This window comes from Larus michahellis, chromosome 13, assembly GCF_964199755.1.
Source record: "Larus michahellis chromosome 13, bLarMic1.1, whole genome shotgun sequence".
Lineage (NCBI taxonomy): Eukaryota > Metazoa > Chordata > Aves > Charadriiformes > Laridae > Larus > Larus michahellis.
The window spans coordinates 16874379-16897505 of NC_133908.1; the positions used below are offsets into that span (position 1 = coordinate 16874379).

The 23127-nt window shown below is 51.6% G+C and overlaps 1 protein-coding gene across 2 annotated transcripts; it reads left to right on the top strand.

The window, feature by feature from the left end:
• Positions 1–31: 31 nt before the first annotated feature.
• Positions 32–21841, top strand: YDJC (YdjC chitooligosaccharide deacetylase homolog). Of its 2 annotated transcripts, XM_074606312.1 has the most exons (8): positions 32–290; positions 3147–3365; positions 7254–7584; positions 8526–8698; positions 16795–16954; positions 17672–17771; positions 18691–18868; positions 20330–21841. In XM_074606312.1, exons 4-8 carry the CDS (start codon positions 8541–8543, stop codon positions 20658–20660), a joined length of 927 nt encoding a protein of 308 aa, XP_074462413.1. In that variant the 5' UTR covers positions 32–290; positions 3147–3365; positions 7254–7584; positions 8526–8540; the 3' UTR covers positions 20661–21841. The 2 variants fall into 2 exon arrangements, with proteins under 2 accessions (XP_074462413.1, XP_074462414.1); XM_074606313.1 differs by lacking the exons at positions 32–290; positions 3147–3365; positions 7254–7584 and adding an exon at positions 7857–7994.
• Positions 21842–23127: the final 1286 nt, after the last annotated feature.

Here is a 23127-nt window from a genome sequence, read left to right on the forward strand (position 1 = left end):
GGGGAAATGGCGACCAACCAGAGCGAGCGGCGTGGCGCCCCCCGGGCAAGGAGGCGGAGCGCGGCGCTCTCACCTCAGGACGCCGCGGGCCGGGCCCTGCTCTGGGCCGGGCCGCTTCGGCCGGGCGGCGCCCAGCGGGACCCTCCGCCCCACCCCAGGCCACAGCCACCCCACCCGAGGGCCTTCGCGCGGTCAGGGCCGGGCGCTGCAGCAGGCGATGTCCCCGCGCGCCGCCGGGAGCGCCGACAGGGATCCCCCGGAGGCCGTTCCTGCCGGAGGAGCGCGGGCAGGTCTGTCTCGTCTCACGGGTAGTCCGGGCTGTAACAAAACCAGTAGCCGGGTCAACCCAGGCACGGGCGCAGCGGCCCAGGCACAGCCCCGGGGCCTGGAAGTGGCAGAGACGGGCCCATGGGCCAGTGCTGCCTCGGAGCCGGCCGGCAGCGCGTGTCGGTCCGCTCCTGCCCGCTGTGCTGGCCCTTAAGCTGCAACAGCGCGTCCCCATTTGGGGGATTTACAGACATGTAACATAATGTTGAAAACCAAAGAAGATTCATGGTAGTCTTGCTTAACATACCACTGGTCCAGTCATTTCTGGATTATATTAGAGCTTCTGACGACAGGGCAAAACTACTATACAAGAATTAACAATGACTGCTGTGTCATTAGGCTGTAGTGATGACATCTTTGCTTTTGGATCTGGAAGTTCACCACCTGTGATTCAATTTCTTCACTGAAGTTCTTGTAACAAAAAGAGATTATTAAGCTCCATTCTGTATGACAGCTGCATAAATTAACATACATACTGTCTTTCATTGCATAGTTTTTAAGAATGAAGGACTCCTGCCTCCCCCCCCCCCCCAAAAAAAAAAAAAGTCTCCTTTATCAATAGGAAGCAACCACGGACAAAGGATATGGGAACTCCTACACAGTCCATTAGCTTTTGCCTCTGAAACTGCCCACTGGACTGACCTGTACATCACATCACAGCCTGGTGTGAGTCTCGTGTAACACTCCCAGGAACACAGAGTAATTTAACAGAACAAAAGCTTTTGACGTCCTTAGCAGCAAGGGAAGGGGTAGAAGGGCACCTCCCCTGGGACCCGAGTCTTTGCAACAACGGTGTTCCGAGTGTGCAACAGCAAGGAGCGGCAGCACCGTGCTGTCTGTTACAGGGTGCTTTAGAAAGCGCACCAGTGTGACTGGCTAGTGGAAACATCATAAGGTGCTCAGCTGACTCTATCTCTTCTATCGGTCCTGGATCCGCAAGGATTTTTCCTACCCATGTGATACCAGTCCACTGAATGGTTATTTTTCTTTATGCTGGCTTTGGCCCATTTTATATAGCTGTACCTACATCTCAGAAGAATCTCCGACTGAAACGTCATCCCCACATTAAAATAAGCCTGAGGACTAAATTCAGTCACACATGCACACATGTACACACGCAGACTCAGTGTGTTTTTCTGAGGGCTAAAAACTCACTTCCTAGTGCTGGAAGTATCAATATTTGCTTGCAGAAAAGCAAAAGATCACCCATTGATAGTCAAATGACATATTTCTGTGTCACTCTAAGAAGCCTTACTGTTCTAAGACAACAGCTCACATTTGCTGTTGTTATAAACGGGGCAAAAACAGATGTCTGTGGTTGCCATTTTAGCCGTGGAAAATCAATCATATGGGGCTTTAGCTGGCACCTGTCTGTCTTTCTGGGAGGTCTCTCAGTCTCAGTGCATTTACTGCCATTTACATGGTGCTCCCTACAATGCCTTTCAGTCCTACTTTAGAAACATAATTGGGTTAGAACGGTTGCCAACAAAGAACCCCATCAATGCCAAACACTCGTGGCAATTAACAGCCACCTCATGCTACAGGGCCCACTATTGTTTCCAGTAGACTGCTGTAAGCTACAGGTAAACTTGTCTCTGAAATTATGTGATGGTGCACACTGGATGGATACATCAGCTTTTTTGACAGGAATCTCATCATTATTATTTATGCACACAAACAAAATAATTCAACAGTTCTGTAAAAGGGAAGAATGTAAAATGTAACTAGAATGCCTTCTGCCTTCAGTCACTTAACCCAGCAGTCCTTTTGCACACTTAATTTTCAAGGATTTTGGAAATGCCTACCATCTCCACTCAGGTGCACCTGTAGGTATAACCTGGCCCTCCCTGAAACACAGGTTTTAGTAGATTTGGCAGTGCCAAATGCTTTTAGCATACAGGAATGAGAAATCTGTGGCACAAGAGAGTTTCAGAGGGTGTATGCTGGCCCAAAGCAACATATTATATTATTCTTTTTATATTGGCCTTTGTTAAACGTGCTTTAGCTTTCTGTTTGCTTTACATGACAAAAGCAGGGACTGACAACTAAGGTAACATAGCAGGCAACTCCTGGGCTTATCTATACCCAAAAAAGCATTGGTGCATTTTTTTGGTATGGACAGCCCTTGATTTATGGAGAACACTGCAGTAACATCGCCTGCGTTCCTTCCCAGACTGTCACTAACCTTAGGGAAAATATATAGGACGCAGTTCTGAAAATACTAGTACCTGATAGAAAAACAAGTCCGCATAAGCTCTTCCATTGACTTTTCTCTGCATCTGGTCCTTTCTCTGGTACCAATGAGGATGAACTGTACTGAGATCGAGGCAGTAACAGCAGTGAATCAGGCCTGTAAACATTGTGTGGTTCTTTCCATCTCCTTTCACCCCATGCTGACGAACCGAAGGTTATAAACCTCACTTGAGATCAAACATTGGTATCCACTGGCATGCCTTACAGCAGAGCTCTTCTATCTGTGACACCTAATCATAATACAAATAGTAAACAGTAGTAATAACAGTAAAAATGCTGTCACCCAGGCAGAAATTGAAAAGACAAAAAAGATGGCTTGCCAAAAATTTATAGAATTACACGGTTTCTTATCACTCAGCCCATGCTGTTTAAGGACTAGAGACCCAAAATCAGCTACGCAGATTTTTGCATTCAGTAGATATAATGTAAGAATAAGAAGAGTAAGTAAATAAGCAGAAGACATTTGACAAAAAAAAGTATTAACATATACATATTTAAATGGAAGAATTTTTCATCTGAGGGAGAAGAGTTGATGTTATTTTTTTATGGCTGTCTCCTGTTTCTAGTCTTTGAGGAAGGAAGGACTTCCTTGAAAGTTCTGCAGAGACCTGGCGATCTGCGCCCAGCGACATTGCCAGCATCTCTCAGCTGCTCTCCTGACGATGCTAGTCCTTCAAGATGGGATCTCCCCTCAGAGCTCCAAAAGGAATTATCAGCCACTGCCATTCAGTCAGCTGGCATTTTCCAGGTGCCTTCGCTGATGCTGGGAGATGACAATAATCGCTGTAAGTGATGTGCCAGATTAATTTACAAGTTCGGCAATGTTGTTGAGGAGTTCCCAATGTTCTCTTTGGTAACACTAGCCCCTTTGTAGAAGGAACTCTTTTGAGATGACAAGGAATACTCACGGTTCTACAGCAGTCTCTTCCATGTCTGATAAAAGAGGTAGTTCTCCCTGGCTATCATATGTACCACTGGATTTTTGAGAGTCTGTTGTTTCTCCTAAAAGTTCAGCAGTAGCCTGCTGTAGAGAGTCTTCTACCTCTCATGGTAGACTTTCCTGGAATTTTGGAGGCAGTAGTTCTGTCATCTCTGGCAGAGGAGTGCTATTTTGGCTCATGGATTTCTTGGTTAATTCTACTTTGCTGATACTCATTTTTAGTTTAGGCAAAATCTTTTTATCCCCCACTTCTGACGCCCCCCCTCCTTCGCTGTCACCCCCTCGGCAGGGCAGCCCCGCAGCCGGCGGAGCGCTGAGGGACCGGGGCCTCCCCCTGCCGCCGCTGCCCGCCGCGCCAGGAGCCGCCCCTGCCGCCGCGCAAAATGGCGCCCGCCTGCCCCTACCCAGAGGGCACCGCGGCGCGCCGGGAGTTGTGGTGCGGGCGGGCGCGGCACGGGGGCGTTGTGGTGCGGGCGGGCGGCCCGGAGCGGGCCCGGCGCGGGCACCGCCCGGCGAGCTGTGTCCCGCAGCCGGGGTCCGGTGCCCTCAGCGCACCGGCCCGCACCCTCATCCCTGCCCTGGCCCCACGCAGCACAGAAGTGTCCCGAGAGACCGAGCAAACCGGTTTTTCTGTCTCACCGAAGGCTGATCCTGTCCGTGAATTTTAGGAAAACCGGGCGGCCGCCGTCCGTCTCTCCTCCTGGTCACATTCCCTCGCTTCTGTTCAGGTTCACTCAGCTCCGATGCTGAAAATTACAGCTAACGAACACACAGCCCTACAGCACTCCTGCACATCACCTATCTCCAGCCTCCGCAAAAGCCCACTCGTTTTCTGTCCCTTCCTGCGCGGCGCCTCGCCGCAGTGCCCTCCTCCATCTCCTGCCCCGGCCGCCTGGACGGCCCCGTACCTGGGCTTTGGGGGCGGCAGCGTCACAGCCACGTGCGGCGTTGGCTCGTCGCAGGACCTCCATCTCTGCGGCAAAGGAGGTCGGCGTTGGCCAAGGCATCCCACCGCCCCTGAGAGACCGAGTTGGGCGCCGACAGCGTGAACACAAATGTCTCGTTTCCTCTGAAAACCGGCCTCAGTGCAGGGATGAAAAGGCTTTAATTTAAGCATTTCTGCAGTAGCCACTGAACTTCCGAGATTTTGTAAATCTTTGAGGCTGGGGAAGAGGAGAAAACGTTAACATCCTTTCGTTTCAAAAATGGATTTTACTTTGTCTTATTCAAACGTCTTTTACAATTCACACTTTCAACAAGATTTCATGCAAGGAAAAGACAAACCAAGTCCTACTGTGCTACCATTGTAATCCCAAATGAACTAACTCACTGCAGCCAAGAGAACAAGAAAAAGAAAATACTTTTTTAATGTCAACATGTCAACAGATGGCTTGTTGAAGCATTAATTGTTAGGAAAGGCTTTTGTGAAATACAGGAAATCTCTCAATCCGCTACTGAATAACTCAAAGTTCAGGGAAAGAAATTCAAGCTCAAAACCAGTGAAGCGCTTGAGGTTGGAGAGAGCTCCCGCGCCTCAGATATGGTAGGGATGTGTTTTGTTTCACTTAAGCTGGAAGATGCAGCCTGTGCTTAGTACATGTCCCGGCTTATGCAGCTCCGCCAGAAACGCTGGCCAATATTTTCATTCATGTCTTCGTTGAAGAGGCAAGAGTAGCCAGAGGAAGCCTGCCTTGCCTTTCAGCTGCAGGCTGAACTTGTGAGAGACTTTGCTCCGGCCTACGCGGGGGTTGGCTGCGAGGGCTATTTTGGCAGCCAGCTGGAGTACGCAGGCTGGGGGGAGACATTGTGCTGGGGTCCAAGGGGACGTAGCACAGCGGCAAGGTTTGCTTGTTGGGGAGTTTTTGCTTCCAGTCACGGGAAGGAGAGTTTTTAAACAGGAATGAAGTGGAAAAAGAAAGCCTCCAGGAACTGCATTCAATATTTAAGAGGGATGTCACCGTTAATAGCATTAAACGCATCCTAAGGTTAAGAAGGCTGAGAAGCCAAGCTTTGTCTAAGATTCTTACGATTCCCTGCCTCTCACCTGTGCAGGGACAAGCAGCATCGACAGTACTAGAAAGAGGCAGAAAACCCCAGAGTTTGCACTGGCAAAGGCAGGAGGCACTTGGTTTCGATTCATGACATTACTTCAGAGTTGTGCTGACTTCATCTCTTACGCTAATAGCCCCCACCAGTAAGCAAAGCCTTGGGGGAATGTGGGCAGGCTTGAGGTTCATCTCCCAGATGGGGACGCGAGTAGCAGTTGCACAAATATCCACTCTGAAGTGCCAGGGGCAGTGGAAACACTTACAGAGCATCAAAGTTTTTTCTGTAACAGAGACATACAACTATTAAATGATGGAAATGCTCACAGGAATTGATAGAATGAAGATTTAGAAAGTTCTCTACACTATTTTAGCATGATTTGTTTGGAATTTCATTCCATATAATTTTTCAGTGAGAATGGTGTCACTAAGGGGGCAGAAGGCTGTCTCCAGCTCTCCCGTGATTTCCTGTAGTCAGTGTTCATTTACGTGCCAGGGAGGAGTAAGCTCTAGACAGTGAGGCACAGACGATGTCCTCTCTGGATCCAGCACAAGTCTCCATGCTGCCTGTTCCAGGGCCTATAAGGAGAGCACAGCCAAGGAACCAAAGTCTTCCATGAACAGCATTGCTACCACCCATTCTGCTTTCATTTTCCTCCTTCAAAGTATCGAAATACTCTTAGAAACAATTGCCCAAATCTTAGCTGCCCCTGCAAAGTGCTCTCAGGCCAGTGGAAACATTTTTGCTGCTGCAGAGCGATCCGAGGTGGGAGGCAGAGGCATCCCCCCCCCACGCCCCACAGCAGTTTGCTGCCTGGACTGCAATCGACGGGAGCCTAAAGATCAAGAGGCCACAGCCCTCCTCCATTCACCCATTCCCAGTTCCTTGTGAGGAAAGAGACATGGAGAGCCACTGGCTGCGCAGGTGTTCAGGCCCCCACATTCAGAATTTTCATACCTCAGCTCTGCGTGTGAAAGCAGTGGAATTCCCTCCGCTGAACTGTGCTGCTTTGTCTCCACAAACGGATGGTTCTTCCTTTGCCAAGAAGGACGGTCAGTGCAGGTTGTGCCTGCACATCCTTTCCTTGACTTTGGGGCTTGGGTGCCCTGCCTGTCTTTTAGGAACGGAATTCTGCAGAAAGAGGGAACACCTGGAGGCTTTGATTTCTTTATGCAAGGATTGCCCAGAGCTGAGAACAGGGTTGTGGTTGCAATGAGAGAGAGCTAAGTTAGCCCAAACGAGTTTGCCTTAGCCATGAATTATGCAGCAGGATGGTCAGTCTGTTCCCACAGAAACAACCATTGAAGCCTTTTTTGACCTGTTCCACCCCAGCTGCTCTTCCAAGAAGCCTGTGCTTGGTCTGACAGCTGTTTCTTCTCTTCCCCGGCCCTCTTACCTCCACGCTGACACAGGTTCAGACACGGAAATCACCATCATCCATGCAACGGTCCCAGCCCCAGTGTGATCCCTGCGTCCAGGGACAGGTTAACAGCAACCACAAAGACAGCTACCCCGAATCCATGGACATGTTACCCTAGCACTTTCTGAACTATCACTCTCCTCCTGCCCCAAACATCAGTTTGTTGTTTCTTGTGCAATAGCAGGAGTGGGTGAATATTTTGGGATAACATTACAGACCAAGAGGGTGAATTCTACTTTGATAGAACTCCTTCTTCTTCTTCCACAGGTGAAAAACGCAGGCTGATAATATCTTGCACTCAACATTTCTAACCTACTCGGTGCTTTCACTTTCATCCTGGTATATCAAGAATTGCTTTTCTGCAGTAAGAAAAAGCACTTCAGCGCCAGGACAAACAGGATTTTACATGCAGCCTGATGGAGAACTGGCTTACATCCAGCACGGAACGACAGCACTCTAGACGTTGCCCGTCCTGGAGCTCTCTCCTGTTCTCCCTGCCCTTGCCCAGCCCAGCATCAGGAGCTGTGGGGGCTTCTGACCAGGCTTTACCGCGCCGCAGCTCTCGCTCTCAGCGGGTCCGCGCTGCCAGCACACCAAGGTGGGGAAAAGCAAGCGAGTGGCCGCGGTGGGACTCAGGGGGCGCGGGTCCGTACCGGCGGCACCGTTGGGACGGTTCGCTCTGCTCTGGGGCCACCAAAGGACACGACGTGTGTCGCTTGCCCCGCCTGCAGCCGCCGGCGCAGGTCTCACCCGGGGGGCGCCGGCGCAGCCCCCGGCACCGAGCGGGCGCGGCCCCGCTCCCTCCCTCCCTCCGTCCCGCCGGCCGGTCCGGGCCCGGGCCCCGCCGCCGCAGCCAGGGGCCGCCCCGGTGCCCGCGGCGCTGCGGCGGCGCCGGTCGCTCCGGCTGGGGCTGCACCGGCGGAGGGGGATGCGCGGCGGCGCGGGCAGAGCTCCGCCGCCGGGGCCAGCTTCCCCCCGGGGCGGCCCCGGCCGCGGGCAGGAGCGGAGGTACGCACCGCCCGGGGGGGCGGCGGGCAGGGCCGCGCCGCCGGAGGCCGCGCCGCTCCGGCTCTCCCCGGGGACACGGGCCCATCCTCCCTGCCCTCGCCGGCGCTGGGCGGGCCGGGGATCGGCGGCGTCACGGCGGCGGGGCTGCCTCGGGCGCCTGGCACCGGTGCCCTTTCCCCGGCACCGCGGGCGAGGGCGCGGGGCGGGGGAAGGAATTTGAACCCTGCCGCACCCTCAGTCCATTAAACCAGCCCTCCGAGCCCCGGCCGCCACACGGCCCGCCGTCAGGCTCCGCTCCGCAGCGGGGGTGGTTGCGGGGCCCCCCGGGCAAGGGCAGGCTCCGCGGCCCCGGCGCAGAAGCCGGGCAGCCCCACGCTGCGGTGCGGGGCCGCGCAGGCCGAGGGCGAGCAGGAGCCGGCCGGGCTGAGTCACGGCCGGGGCCCCCCCCGCGCTGAGCCCGTCCTTTCCTGTTCGCCTGCGACCCGCAGGCTGCTGATCGCCCCGATCTTCCCTCCTTTACCTCTTTGCTAGGGATGACCTCTAAGGATGCTCCAGGTGAAGCTAATAGTCACTGGAGATGACTTTGGCTATTGTCCCCGGAGAAACCAAGGCATCGTGGACTGTTTCCTGGCTGGTGCGGTGTCTAACGTGTCCCTTCTAGTCAACGGAAGCGCTGCCGCAGACGCAGCCGAGCTGGCAAGGAGGTAAGCTACTTTCTTTAGCTCCTTTGTGGACAGCCCCCACAGGCTACCCACGGAAAGCCAAGCCTGAAAAATTTAGTATTTTGTAGCCCCAGTATAAACACTGTATCATAGCCCAGGCTGGTCTAAGAAAAGCGGACTCCAGGTATATTTGCTAAGACTCTTCATAGTAAAACCAGTGACCTGCCAGCCGTACCCATAATGGCTCTTTCTCTGGTATCAGCCTGCACTGCACCTTTTCTCCCCTGGGGACAGAAAGCCACCTACACAATTTGACTAATAGAGTTTGGGATTGCCGGCCTTTCTTTTCGCACACTTTTAAAGGATGGACCATCAGAAGAAAAGTCCACACTATATACCCAGACCAAGCTGCTACCCCAAAAACGACTAGAGCATAAAAGCACAAATCTTTCAATCTGATTTGATTTGATGCATTTCAGCCATTGCAGAATCGGGGAAAGGTGTGATTCTGTGAGGACTAAATTATAAATCCGAGCAGTAGAAAACTTAATTTTTCCACCCCAGAAACCTTTTTAAAAAGCACCTCAATATTTCTGTTAATTCTAGGCTTGATAAATCCGTTTGTAAAAACCACTTACCTAAAGAGAGGGACAATAGCTTTTACCTGTGTTGTACTTACTACCTTTACTCCTTCCCGACACCATCAGCACTTGGTAAATGCTTTTGTGCTGGAAGTTTTCAGAGGTTGCTGGCACGGTTGGCTCTGTAGCAAATCAAGTGCTATGTGTTGTTCTCATGGACTAGCCTAGCAAATCCTTTAACAGGAAGCATTACTTCTATTTAGAAGATAAAACCCAGCTAATGCTTCAGCTCCAGCGTGGACAGGCACTTGGAAGCAGGGGTACGTCCTGAAAGAGAGAGCAGCAGGGTTGGGAAACAATTTGGGAAAGGAGCTGTACTGGTACTAGAGCTGAGACCTTAGGCTTCAAATAGAGCTGCTGCAGGGGACAGTCACGCGAGTCGTGCTGTCCTTGTTCTCCTTGTTTTGGCTGTGATTTTAGGGGTACTTGGAGATTGCTTGCAGCCTGCAGCTTCTTTCGTGCTGGGTGGTGCAGGAAAGCCAGGCGTAGTGTCAGTGGCAAACTGGTCTCTGTGGAAAAGGTTAGAGATTACACAAGAAGGAGATAAAGCCAGCACTTCTCTCAGACACAGGGGTACCGTGAAACCCCTTAAGCCCCGATGCTCTGGTAATGTTGTCGGCTATTTTAGCCGTGCTCTTTAGCAGGCTTTTAAATATAGAATCCAGCTGGCCTCATTTCCATAGCCAGCAAGTAGGGCACGCGATCAGAGGTTTAAAAAGCATCTTTGAATCCGGGTCATGACACTTGTGCTGACAGCTGATACGGGTGTGAAAAGGCAGGTTTCAGGGCAGGTGACAGCAGAAGCTGCAACAATGTCATTCGTTTGGGTGGTAGTTTTGAATTGTAATTGTGAATGAAATGGATTTAAATCCATTTCTGAGAATACGAGCAGGGCGACTTTGGGAACATCTGTCAGCACTGAAGATCAAGAGCCCAGGTTCTGCAGTTCCTCATTTGTGTGACTCTGCGGCTGTGTTCAGCCCTACCCAGGCAGGGGGGAAGCATTGGCAGGGCCCGGGAAAGCGCTGGTTGTGTTCCAATGCAAGCCCCACGTCAGGTGCTGCGAGTACGCATGCACTTAATTGGCACCTGTGCATGTAAAAAACCCTCTTGTGTCACCCCTAAGATATTTGTTCCTCTATTGCAAAGGTTCAAGCAAACTCTTTTTAGACGCAGATGTCTTTAATAGGTCAGACTCACTAGAAATGTCATTGAATCCTCTTCACCTTGTGGTGCAAAAATGTGACAGTATCGCTTGCTTGGCTGCCTTGCCACTGTTACTCCTCCTTCCCTCTGCTGTGAATATTGAGGCGTCACAACATTTTGTGGTTTATGGGAGGAAAGTCTGCCCTGTTTTCTCTCCCCATGTTTGTCTTCCCCCACAGACACCCAAGTAAGCAAGCACTATATATATACACACACGCACACGGACACACATCTGCTGAACTCCGTCGCAGGCATTTCAGCTGTGACCAGCGGTGTAAGCAGGGAGACTGCATCACTCACCCGCTGAGAACAGGCTGGCAGCACTTTCCTGCGGTCACTCCAGTGCTGTGGGAGCTGGCGTTTTGCAGGCACGGTGCCACGACTGTCGGGGTGCCGGGCCGTTTCCGTGCAGATGACCTGGGTGTTTCCCGATTAACTGTCTATGACATGGTTGCTCATCGTTGCAGGTCTTGAGCTCCCTCTCCTCACCTGGTTCTCAGTTAACTGGACACGGGCAAAGCTAATTAGTAACCAGATAACTTTTCCTGCAGGATAGTCCTTCTTAGGCATCTCGTGCTGCCCTGCAATGTTAGGACTCGTGCTTCAGAAAGGAACACAGTTCCTCTGGAATTTCATTTTCCCCTTCATTTTCCCAATAATTCTGTAGGCCTCTGGGCATACCATCTGTTGCCCTGTGTTTTGATTAGAAGCCTTGGCAGAAATGTGATGGCTGTCAGCAGATCTTTGTACCAGCTCTAACACAAACTGATGGCAAAACAGCTGAACCGAGCAGTAAATACTACACCTTCCCTAACATCTAGCTCCTGGATCTTGGGCCTTTCTCATTCACTGTCACAACGGGGCTAAAAGAAGGACCCACTCGCTTCAGGCAAAAGTGGAGTCTCAGCGGAGGCCTGATTGACCGCCGAACGACAAACCCATTGACAGCGCCCGCTGGAGCCGTACCCAGCGGAACAGCAGGCGGGGAACAGACTTCCACTGCGGGGTTGTTCAATAACTCGGCATTTTTCTCTTTACGGGGCATAGACTGATGGCGATTTTCTGGTTATCCATATAATATAATCTCAATTTTCTACTTATCAAGCCCCACCCTGAAGTCAGCCAGTCTTCCTGGTGATTATTCCAGAGCCTTTCCCAGAGACTGGAAGGGTTATTTTGTTACCTGAAATGAACAGGTCCGTTAATTTTTCCTTAGAAATACGGAGAGAGCAGGAATAGAGAGACCTAAGACTGTCTGCTGACATGTTTTTTGCCCCTTTTATCAACCAGCTCAGTTGTGACTGTATTAGGACCCTTTTGCAGATGATCATACCCGAATACTTGATGAAGAGTGACATATTTTAGAACGCAACCTCAATCTTCCTGTTTTGTTTTTTTTGCTGTTTGAATGCTGAACATCAGCTACACAAAGCTGAAGCCTCTACAACATCTGGGTACGTTTAACACAAGAATCTAACAAAGCCACATTTAATTGCTGTCTATGTTTTCACTTCCTTTCCCATCAACACTAATTGCAAAATGTATGTGTAAATTGTGACTTAATTCTGACCCTCCCAGTCAACATCTGACTAATCTAGAAGTCTCTTGTGCTTTCTCATCACCCTTTTATCTGACTGTTAATCACAGCAGACGGTTCGACTGCTGAGCGGTGTCTGGATTAGGGGGGGCCAAGCGGAGGCCTTAAAACTGGAATTCCAGATCATATTAACTTCACTGGCACCGGCACCTTTTGCTGACGTAAGGTCACGGGCACAGGAGCTTCAGTTGATACAAACATGTAATTAAAAAGAGAGTAACATCCCTAAGCTATGTTATGATACCAGTTCTTAACACCGCAGAGGCTTTGGAGTGTTTCTTCCAGCAGAAGTAAGTCCTTAGCAGTAATGGAGCAAGACAAGACGCTATTTGATGAAAGACAGTTAGATCTTACAGTTTCCTAAAGGCTGAAAGCGGGGGGGGAACAGGTATGCAAATGCCAACATGGAGAAACTAGGAGGTGTGCTTTTTCTCACAAAGCGCAGCCTGCCTTTGTCAGGCTCCAGACACTCGGAGGGTCACCGAAGCAGGATGTCTAGCTGCAGATATTTACATGAGGCTCTTAATTGTGTCACACTTGGGCTGAAATCTGATGAACAGTGATTTTCCAGATAAGGATACAGACAGGATGCTGAAGGCGGGATCTGTTTACCCACCAAGGAAAAGGGGAAGTGCCGTATCATGCCAGCGCAGAGCCCGCAGCAGGACAACTGGGACTGGGCTCGGGGAGCCACGGATTCCCACAGCCGCCGCTCCCAGGAGCGGGGGGCTGCGCACACTGCGGGCACCGCCAGGCAGGGCCCGCGGCACCGACACTCATCCACCAGCTCAGAAACGTGCAAAGCTGGTGGGCACTTTGAAGAGTGGCTCGGTCTAGTGACAGCCTCCAGGGGCCCTCCGCTGCTCAGGGTATTGATCAGGGATTGCAGCTGCACGAAGCCCATTGCCTCAGCAGAGACGTGTGTGTTGCAAAACAAGCGACCACTTGAGAAGGAAGCAGTTTAGCTGATTGTGTTTCCTCTATTTGATAACTGGGCTGGGCACGTCAACTTCTTCTCCCCCATCCCCCCCCAGCATGTTGAGCCAAGAACCACCGAGAAGCCTGGTTTGAACAGCCAACCTTCTCCGTGGAAACAGCTCGCTAACCCTGGTGGCTGCAGAAGCTACTGGCCCCAACCTCTTCTCAACGAGCTCATGGACAGCCCCCTCTAATGCTCCTCATGCTGTAAGAGCACACGCTTGTGGACACTGTCCTTTGGCTTTTTCAGGAGTTAATTAAATCCTGCTTCGTGGCTGTGCATTCTCCAGGGCAGTGGCTTTGGGACAGACTTGCAAACACCTAGACATGGGCCTCAGACTGTGGAAGGGTCATTGCTCCTTAAAACAACCACCGAAACTGAGTTGAGAGAGACTGGGCAGATTCCTCAGCATCATTTTGCGTTGGCAATGGCAGCTGTTACTGCAGCGCTTTTATTGCGGAAACTAAACCGTTGCTTGAAGCTCGATGCCAGTCCTTTTGCTTTGAGCCTCGGGTGGAGCAAGGAGCAGTTCGCGTTGACCGGCAGGGCCCGGCCTGCCCCATCTCTAAGGGTGGGACGAGGCCAAGCCCCCAGCAGCTGAGCTCCGCTCCCAGCGTGGCATCCCGTGCTGTACCAGCTGCTTGAGCTGCTGGCCTCTGCCTCCATGTGTCGGCCAATAAAATAGCAGAAACTTTACAGTCTTTGAAACGATGTGGGCAACTATAAAGTATGTTTGTGCAGCAGAAGCAATCATCTGCCCTCTGAAAAAGCAGCCCGTCCAGGATATTCCCATAACTTTTCTCCCTGCCTTTTTTACAACACAGCATGCCTTGGCTTTGCTCTTTGTTCACAGAAGCCACATCTCAGTAGCGAAAGGCCCTCAGGAGCACGAGTTAGTCCAGTGTGTGCAGTAGTCAGTGGGGAAAAAGCCTGTTGGTTCAGCCTTAAAGCCCCAGCCTGTGGTCGGGACTGAGCATGACTGGAGCCCTGTCTCCCAAGGTACAGCCCAGCCAATTACTATAATACTTTAAGTTTTGCTCCTGTTTTAATCTCCTGCACGTAGGACTTCAGATGCTCACGCAGTGTCAGGGCTGTTAGGAATGAAGGCCGGGCAGCAGGACGTTTGGTGCTGAACAGGAGCATCATCTGGCTCGCTGCCTGCAGAGGAAACCCACGTTTAGGTGCAGGAAAATGTCAGCAGCAGAACTGCTGTGCCTGCTGCATTGCCCTCCTTCCCGTGTCTTTACGGCTTCCCCAGCGTGCCTGCTTCTGTGCGTCTCCCACAGACGAGTATTTCTGAATAAGCTTCTCACATGCTGCATTTTGAGTTTTGGTTTCAGTCCCTGTATCCCAGAGCTGTTAAACGTTAACGGTTCCTCTTGAGATGCCTCAGCATGGACAGTCTGTCAAACCAGCCAGGACCAACGCTAAGAGAAAACTATTAAGATATTCAGCTGGTGTTAGCCAAAGCTCTGAAAGATGCTCTAATGTTACAGTCGGAGTCTCCCGTTGCAGTGAGAACAAGGGCAGCTCTCTCTGCACTTCCACATTCCGCACGTTCCCCAGCCCTGGGGCTGGCTTCAGCCCGGCGGAGGGGCGGCTCTAGGGTTACGCAGCGTGGCGTTTGGCTCCTCGGTGTCCCGCACCTGTCGGGGGAATTGTCTTTTCCTGGAAACAGCTTCCCTTGCAGCATTTGAGGCACTGCACAATTGGAGGTAGTTCATTCGATGCTCCTGGGAGACAACACTAGAGGCTCAGCTGTTCATTTCTTGCCCTCCCACAACACATGAGGAGGAGCGTGCTCAACAAAAAAAGTCTTCATCTGCTGATTCATGGTAACACATGAATCCTTTTTCTTGCAGACGGCAGTGGCTGTGGTACAAATAATGCTGTCAGCCGATGCAGTCCCAGCTTTCCAGGGACGTGATAAAGAATCTGAGGTGGATTTCTGAAAAAAAAACCAAACCAACCACCCAAAACAAAACCACAGGCTCCCCCTGTGCCCTTGGGCTCATGCAGGTCACAGGATGGAGGGAAAGCCCTCCTGTCCTGCCATCAGTGTCTGCCTAAGGGCCCCCGCCCCCAGTGACGGCATCTTCCAGTTCTTCTATTGGCAAGGAGTTAGTGTGCACGTCAAGCGCTCAGGTCCCTTGTACGAAAACCAGATGAACATTTATCATCAATTACACAGTCAGGCCCTGCTGCAGAGGAACCACCAAATCGGAAAAGCCAGAAAGGACCTCTCTCTCCACAAGCACAAGACACGGAGGAGCCAGGAAAAAAGCATTTCAGTCCCGCAAGGGCCAAAGCCTTTGGATCCGAAGGCGCTAAATGGCCCTGACTTGGTCCAATCCACCCACAGCCCTTCTGTCCCCAGTAACGTGGTGCGTCACTAGTCAGCTCCAGGGCAGCAGACAGAAGGGCAAGATCTGGTTTTTTGCACGCTTTGCCTAAAGGGAGATTGTTTTTGTTTTCCTCTTCGTGGTACAAGCGCTGTAACAGCGACAGACCATGCCCAGTTTTGGCAGCTCCACGTGGAAGTTCCAGGATGGATTTAAAGCATCACAGACCGCGTGCCTTGAAATGAACCGCGCCGTGAGTCAGACGGGGCAGCACAGAAGGAACTCTGCAGTTCTGTCGTTTGCTTACTGGGTCAGCCAGAGGCCAGGGGTTGTCTCGGAAAAAGTTTCAAAGCATCATTTTGGCTACTGATTCTGAGGACTTCCAGAAGTGCTGATGAAGCTCGGCACAAGTCTGAGCACTCGCAGCTCCTGTGTTTATTGTAAGGGAACCCACAGCACAGACCGAGCAGGAAACACCAGCGCTCTGCAAAGCCCTGTGGCCGGGAGGGGCTCTGCAGACACACCAGCTCCAGAGTTTCGGTTTTGTTGGGTCTTTTTAATGTTGCAGAGGGCAACTAGTTAACAAATTGGACCCGTGAGATTCCTTAGCAAGGCTTTACACTTACGCTGCTGACATCCCTGCAGCAATCCTTCCCCTGTGCCAGAGAGATGCTCCTTCGCACAGCTCACACCACTCAGCGAGTGCTTGTGTGCACCAGCGGACAGAAACCCAGCCACCGCGGGCAATTTCAGCGGCAGCCTCTTGGACCGGGAATCCCTTAAACTCAGACAGCATTTACACTTGCAGCCTACGCTGTTGCCGTACCAGCTGCCTTGGGCGCTGGTTCTATATGACTGGATTCTGCTTAAGGGCAGCTCTAGAAGTTGTCAGGTAAAACTCAAACGTCTCATAAATGTAGCATCTTTAATAGGGTAAACAAGTCAAGGGAATACCTAGCGAGGGCTAATGAAGTGCTTTAGAAAAGGGTTGCAAGGTCCAGACTTCTCTGACAGTCACTAGTGACTGCAGGGCAGTTAGTAGCAGCGTGCCGGTAGAACGTTTAGTGCAGTTACAGCATTTAGTCTGAGACATCTCTTGGCTGCTCTTTCCACAGGAGTCGGGGTGAAAACAGAGTTGGGGGAGTCCCCGACAGGCCCTCGGCAGACTGCACGGGATTACTGCCTGCAGATATTCTGCTCCGGTTTCTGTTGTTCTGCTTTACTTTCTAGAAGAGCAGAGATATGAAGATGTACTCCAGTGAGGACACCACCATGTTTTAGATCAGCTTAGATCTTTCACTGAGATCTCCCCCTTTGGCCACAGTAAGGGAGACAGAGGTGCAAAGCTTACGGATATTTCCTTCCTGTTACAGATACGCCATCCCAATAGGCCTGCACGCCAACCTCTCCGAGGGCTCTCCTGTATGCGAGGTGCTCAAGACAAACTCTTCTCTGCTCAACCAAGATGGGTTCTTCCATGGGAAAATGGGATTCAGGACAGCTCTATCAAAAGGTCTCCTGAATATGTCAGAGGTAGGAGAAAGCCATGTACAACCAGGCAACTTGCTTTCCTGATACAGATCAGCCTGCAATTAACAGCTGAAGATCTTTCCCGGGTCCCAGCTGTGCGTAAGCTCAGAGGCGAAGCTCCGCTGTGTTGCCTGGGCCGCTGGAGCTGGGTCCCGGGCCTAATTCTGCCAAAGGCTCTGCAGCCTTTGAGAACCCATTCCTCCCTGCTTCAGTGCCTGCACACACTCATGTCCCGTTAGCTACTTATCTGAAGGGGCAGAAGAGGCACTGGAACAGATATTTACAAAGAACCTAGGGATCAGTAAAGGCAAAATGCCAGAGAAGTGCCAATGAGCCTTTTCATCACCTTGTGAGAGGCTGTTGTTCCCTAGGGAGATGGCTGGTTTTGCCCCGTGAACAAGGATGAATGTGTTCTGCCTAGGGGATAGGAGCACCCATCTTCCCCTTCAGTTTAAAGGGAAACAGGTGTTCAAATATCCCATGTATTTTAGGAAATCCCAGCATCAGCACCATCCACGTAACCACCGTAACAGTAGCATAATGAGACTCGTGCCTTGGGAAGGTTCTGGGCAACACCGCAGCCCTGCACGTCGCTGCACGATCACAGCGCCTTGTGCATCCAGGGCCAGGTCCCCCGTGCTGGCCAGCCAGGTCTCCACAGCCCCCTGCGCTCTCCTCAGCCCGCCGCGGGCCCTGCTCTGACCCCTCTCTGCTGTGCAGGTGAAGCAGGAGCTAAAGGCCCAGGTGGAGCTGTTCCGCAAGCTGACAGGTCACCTACCTCCTCACATGGACGGGCACCAGCACGTTCACGTCCTCCCAGGTAAGAGGGGCGTCCTCTTCCCAGCGCTGAGGCTCCCTGTGGGGGCAGTACGCCTCACCGTAAGACGCTTTGCTCTGTAATCGCAGTTTGACTGCTCCCACCTGGGCCCCGGGGAGACGGTCCTGCCCAGGCCCACGCCGGCTGCCTGGGGAGCTGCGTCTTCCCACAGCGGCACAAGCCAATTGACAGCGCAAACGGCCCAGGCTGCACCTTTTCCTCCAAGGGCTGGTGATTCACCTCAGCATCCGAATTCCACGCTCCCGACTGCATCGAAGGAGGCAGACCAGGGCCAGCCGCAGACTGGCCCGTTTAAACTGGAATGCCCGAGTTTGGGAAAGCTGGCAGCTCTTCCAGGTGCCAGACGAACTCTATCCTGTCAGTGGCGTTTCCACACCAATCTCTGTCTGCAGGTCTCAGCACACTTTACAGAGGCGGGCAAGTGTCCTTGTCCCTGTATGTTTGCAAATAAGGTCATTGTGGTACAGAGATGGAAAACAGTGAGCAAAAAAATCCAGATTTCCCCACTCCAGCACTCGGCTGCCTCTGGGTGACACCACTCTTGGCAATTTACCCTCACAACAAATCTGGCTGCGCAGGGCCTTGATGAAGAACTTGTTCCTGACAGCGCAGTCACCTCTGGTGCGCTCTAGGACCAGAGCCACTAACTTGGAAGGGGCTACGGGACTCGGCGCTCAGCGCTGAAGGGGAGACAAGGCACCTCTCGCAGGCGCTGGGCGAGTAACGTTCCTACGGAAGGGGACTCCCGCCCAGATGAAGAAAACCATTTCAGCAGAAGAGCAGCCAAATGGAATTTTATCTTCCTAAACAGGGAAAGCCCCCCCTGTGCTAAGAGCTTTCAGGGGAGAGGATGAGCTGGATTTCTGATTCCCGACTGAAGTGTCTCTGTTTTTACTTACAGAGGTGAGGCACGTATTTGCAGAGGTCTTAGAGGAATATGGGATTAAGTACACGCGTGTCCCAATAGAACCAGGCCTTCATAACTGTGACTGGATTCCACCATCCCTGATGGACTTTTATCTGGGAGTAGAAGAAGATTCTTTTAACACAGTGGATGTGTTTACAAGGCATGGAATAAGGTAAGTCAGGCATCACTCATCCTTTTTGTAGTAAGGCTTTAGGATCTTATCAGTTCCTTACAGCATCTTTCAGAATGGAACGCCACCTTTCTCTTTCCACTTGGGGGTTACACGGCGGCTCGGGAGCAGGGGCTTAGTAAGAGGTTTCGTTTGAACAGAGACGACTCACCTCCCACCCGAAAGGGATTGTTCTTTTCAGGGTGTGTTTCCCAGCCTTTCTAGTGAAGCAGCATTAGCCTGGCACGTGGGACAGGAGGAGGCTCAAGTGCTGTATCACCACTGGAATTTTAGAAGCAAGAGTTAGGGCAAGTTCTCAGGAAATAACTTTTCATCTCCCTGGAATGGTGGAGAAAGGGTTTTAAGTAGCAGGAAAGAGACCTAATTAGTCTGTGCCTCCCTGGCGCTAACAAGCTTTTGTTGTTAAGGGGAGTCAAGAAGGTGATCACAGCTCCAAGCAAACGGCCTGGTCAGTGTCCTGCATCTCAGGACCAAACCCAAAAAGCTCAGCCCTTCCCCCAATAACACAATTTTCTTAAAATCTTAAATCAGATAATCAGATAGTGTTTTATGGCTTAAAGGCCCCGCGCGCTCCAGGGTCTCCATGCTGCCGAAGGGGCAGGGGTGGTGTCGATGGGCCTCCAAGGAGCCGCCTTTCAGAGCTGAGTGTTCAGCTGGGCTCTTCCTTGGTCATGCAGGTAAAGACTCCAGCCTTGCTTTCTTCCCCAAACTTACTCATTCTGCCCTCAGACACTAGTACAACCCTCCTGGGCTTGTACGTGCCAAGCTAGAACTGAGGTTTGCAGCCAGACTCGAACACAGAATTGTGTTGAAGCTCCACAGAAACAGGCTCCAGCTGGTGTTCTCTCAGCTCTATCTTTACCAGTAACATTTTGTCCAGTATTTTGTCTTTTATTATGGAGCTCTGATATACTCTAGCAGAATCATTTGTTAGCAGGGTGGTTTCCATTTTACTTTAGGTACTTTTTTTGTTTCCACTTAGCTGAGGGTTATCATCTAGAGATGGTTATTATTCAGGTTTTAATTGGCATAGCACCAGCCTAGCAATGGCCTGGCAATATTTTGGTAATGTGGCATTTCTCAGTTTAGCTCTGCTCTTCCCTTTTGTGCCTATAAAACACACCTGTAAGTGCACAGATGCCAAACAACCTTGTGCCTGACTCCGTACACAGAAATGCAGCAGTCCCGGTACCGGGGCTTTGCTGGGACTTTCTGTCAGACTAAAGAACCGCTGCTTTAAGCAGTATCCTGGTTTCAATAAGGAAAGAAAAAGCATTACTGGCTTGTAGCTTTGGTCTTACTTTTGTTAAGTCTTAAAATCCCTCTCCCCCTTTTCTATCTTAAGTTTTACGTAAATTTTGATTCCTAATCCACTGGATGTAACAGATGCTTTTATAACTACCTCGTTAGCATTAATATTGGTGTTTCCTCCCCTGGCTACAGGTGGCCAGACATTTACATAGGTTTGAGTACCATGGGCAAGAACATGTCTGTCGGTAACATCTGGAGCGCCATCGATACTGCCATCGCGGAGTTCACGTCCAAGGCGCCCTCGCCCGCACTCCCGCCGCCACAGAGCAGGACAGTGACAATTGAGCTGATGGTGCACCCAGGGTACCCCAGTGTCCCACCCGCCGGCGGCTGTGGGGAAGGACCAGATGATTTCTCACAGTCCTGGGAGCGCCTCCATGAACTCCAGACGCTAATTAAGCCAGAGCTTCAGAGCCATTACAAAACGCGTAACGTTCAGCTTTGTTCATTCAAAGATCTTTAAGTAAACGAGCACGCGCACACACAGACACACACATTTAGTCATACTCTGAAGGCAGGCAGTTGCTAGCACCCCGAGAAGCCAGACCACTGTTACCAGCACAATACCTGCTGGAACGCCGTCAGGCCCCGGGAACAGCATGTGGCTGCTCACGGAAGGGCAGCTGCAGGCAGAACCCCAGAGCCCGACCGGCAGTTTTTGGGCCACAGCCTCTGCTCTGAAGGTGACAAACCTCTTCTGCAGTACCTGCTCGCTCCCCAGTCCAGCGCGACACGGCAGCCAGGGCCAGCCTCCTCCAGGCCTCAGCTCCTGCCGTCCTGGTGGGGAGCGGCACAAAGACAGGCTTGGCTGAAAGACCAGGTGCACCCCCACCCCGAGGCTTATCATTTCTCTTTTGGGACTTAACTGCAAAAAAAAAGAAACATGCTGGGGAGCAAGTGCTGCTTGGGAGCAACCGCTCTGTGCAGGGTGCCCGCGGGAGGCCTGGCAGCCTTCAGCATTTGGCTTCCTTAAAGCACCGGGTCCCCCCCCTCCGCTGGTGCTGCAGAGCCTTCCTCTGGCCAGAGCAGTCGGGTGACAGGTTGAGCCTGGTGGTGTCTGCAGCCATACCCCATGTCCAGCCTCAGCCAGCACTAATTACGGCTCTTCCTATTTACGTTGCCTCTTGGCATTAAGCCACCGCAGGAAAGTAACATCAGCCACAGCCCTTTCAGAGAGGCTGCTTTTATTTTTTTTTCTGGATGACTTTGAAAGAGCAGCAACTGTTGACCCATCTGCTATTTCAGTAACTGCTGCATATGAGAGCTCACCAGCAACTGTTCCTGCGCTGCCCGCTGCCGCTCACACCCAACGTGTGGGATGGCCGTGTACCAACCATGAGCAAGTTTTCAAGTGGAGAAGGTTCTTGTATTTCTCCAGTTTTATTCCTGCCATCAGAGCACTCAAACTTCAACAAGCCCTACTAATACTGATACGTTTCACTGTGCTCTTAACTGCAGCCCTGTCACTCACATATAATGTTCACATGGAAAAAATATTTTAGATTGTTTATGCTCGTTTTCTGCGCCAAAGTAATCTATTTAATGTAATACTTTTTGGTTAACCAATTTTTTTAATATTACAAATTTAAATATGATCATCAGTCTTTTAAATGAAAAATAAACTCAGGTGTTTTTCTATTCTAATGCTTCAGGAGGCTTTTGGTTTCAGTTACAGCTGGAGAGCACACCAAACCCACGCACCCACCGGCTGCTACTGCGGCGTGCCCAAAGGACGTCTCTGCCTGGCGTTAATGGGAGCCGTCTGACCCTCCCTATAAAACATCTCAGGAAGCTTTTGTTCTGTACAAATATGAAAAACAACATCAAAGATGCTCTAGAAGATGTTTTTCCAGGTTCTTTCCTAAATCACTGTCACAGAATTAATTTGATAAATGAGAAGTTTGTTTTTAAAAACCCCCTCCACCGTGCTGGGCAAGTGCTCCCCCACGGAGGCGAGAGCAAGGGCTACCTTTTGGAATGACGCGGCTTCTGAAGCTTGTCCCATCGGAGCGTGGCAGCAGAGCTCCCGCCGGGTGGTAGCAGAGAGGAACGAACCCCCGGGAGCGCGGGGCTGCGGGGGGCGCCGGGGCTGCGGGAGGCGGCCGGGGCTGCGGGAGGCGCCGGGGCTGCGGGGGGCGGCCGGGGCTGCGGGAGGCGCCGGGGCTGCGGGAGGCGGCCGGGGCTGCGGGAGGCGCCGGGGCTGCGGGGGGCGGCCGGGGCTGCGGGAGGCGGCCGGGGCTGCGGGAGGCGCCGGGGCTGCGGGGGGCGCCGGGGCTGCGGGAGGCGCCGGGGCTGCGGGGCGCAGCGAGAGCTGCGAGTGCCACCTACTGACCGACGGCCTCCCACGCAGGAGCAGGGACAGCGAGCGCGACGCTGGCTCTTTAACGGCAGATCTCAGTTTCTCAGGTAACGGGACTGTGTTTGGACGGATACTTTTTAACCTCATTTTTAACGTTTAAATTGCTCCATGTTCTCACCCGTGGATTTGCTCCGATGACGCTCCTCAGCCCGTTACACGCCTGTTGACTGTTGTGCGCTCTTTGGCTGGCTGAACGCTGCCGACACAACGGCAGCCTCACCTCACTCAGTTCTGTATTGCGAACAACAACAACAAAAATTTCTGCAAATTCCATATTTTTAAACGAACAGCATTAAAGCACAAATTTTCTTTTAAATTCAAGGGAGTTTTAAACGGAGAAATAAAGAACTACTGAAAGACTTGAAAATTAGGAACCTTCCAATTGCATAAAACGCCTGGAAATGAGGAAGGAAGTTTCTCAGCGGTTCTATGAAAGCTTTAAAGACAACAATGAGTTCAAATTAACACATTCAGACCACTACCTACAAATGTCATTGCACCAGGAGACTTAGAAAAAAGAAAAGTCAACCCCAAATCTCTCTGAAAATAAAACCATGCCACAAAGCCTTTG

What these genes read in the sequence shown, in the direction of transcription:
- YDJC (XM_074606312.1), top strand. Translation starts at nt 8,541, where the DNA reads ATGCTCCAGGTGAAGCTAATAGTCACTGGAGATGACTTTGGCTATTGT. An exon ending in GCAGCCGAGCTGGCAAGGAG is followed by an intron (nt 8,699 to 16,794) that starts GTAAGCTACTTT and finishes TTCCTGTTACAG; the next exon opens with ATACGCCATCCCAATAGGCC. An exon ending in GCACGTTCACGTCCTCCCAG is followed by an intron (nt 17,772 to 18,690) that starts GTAAGAGGGGCG and finishes TTTTACTTACAG; the next exon opens with AGGTGAGGCACGTATTTGCA.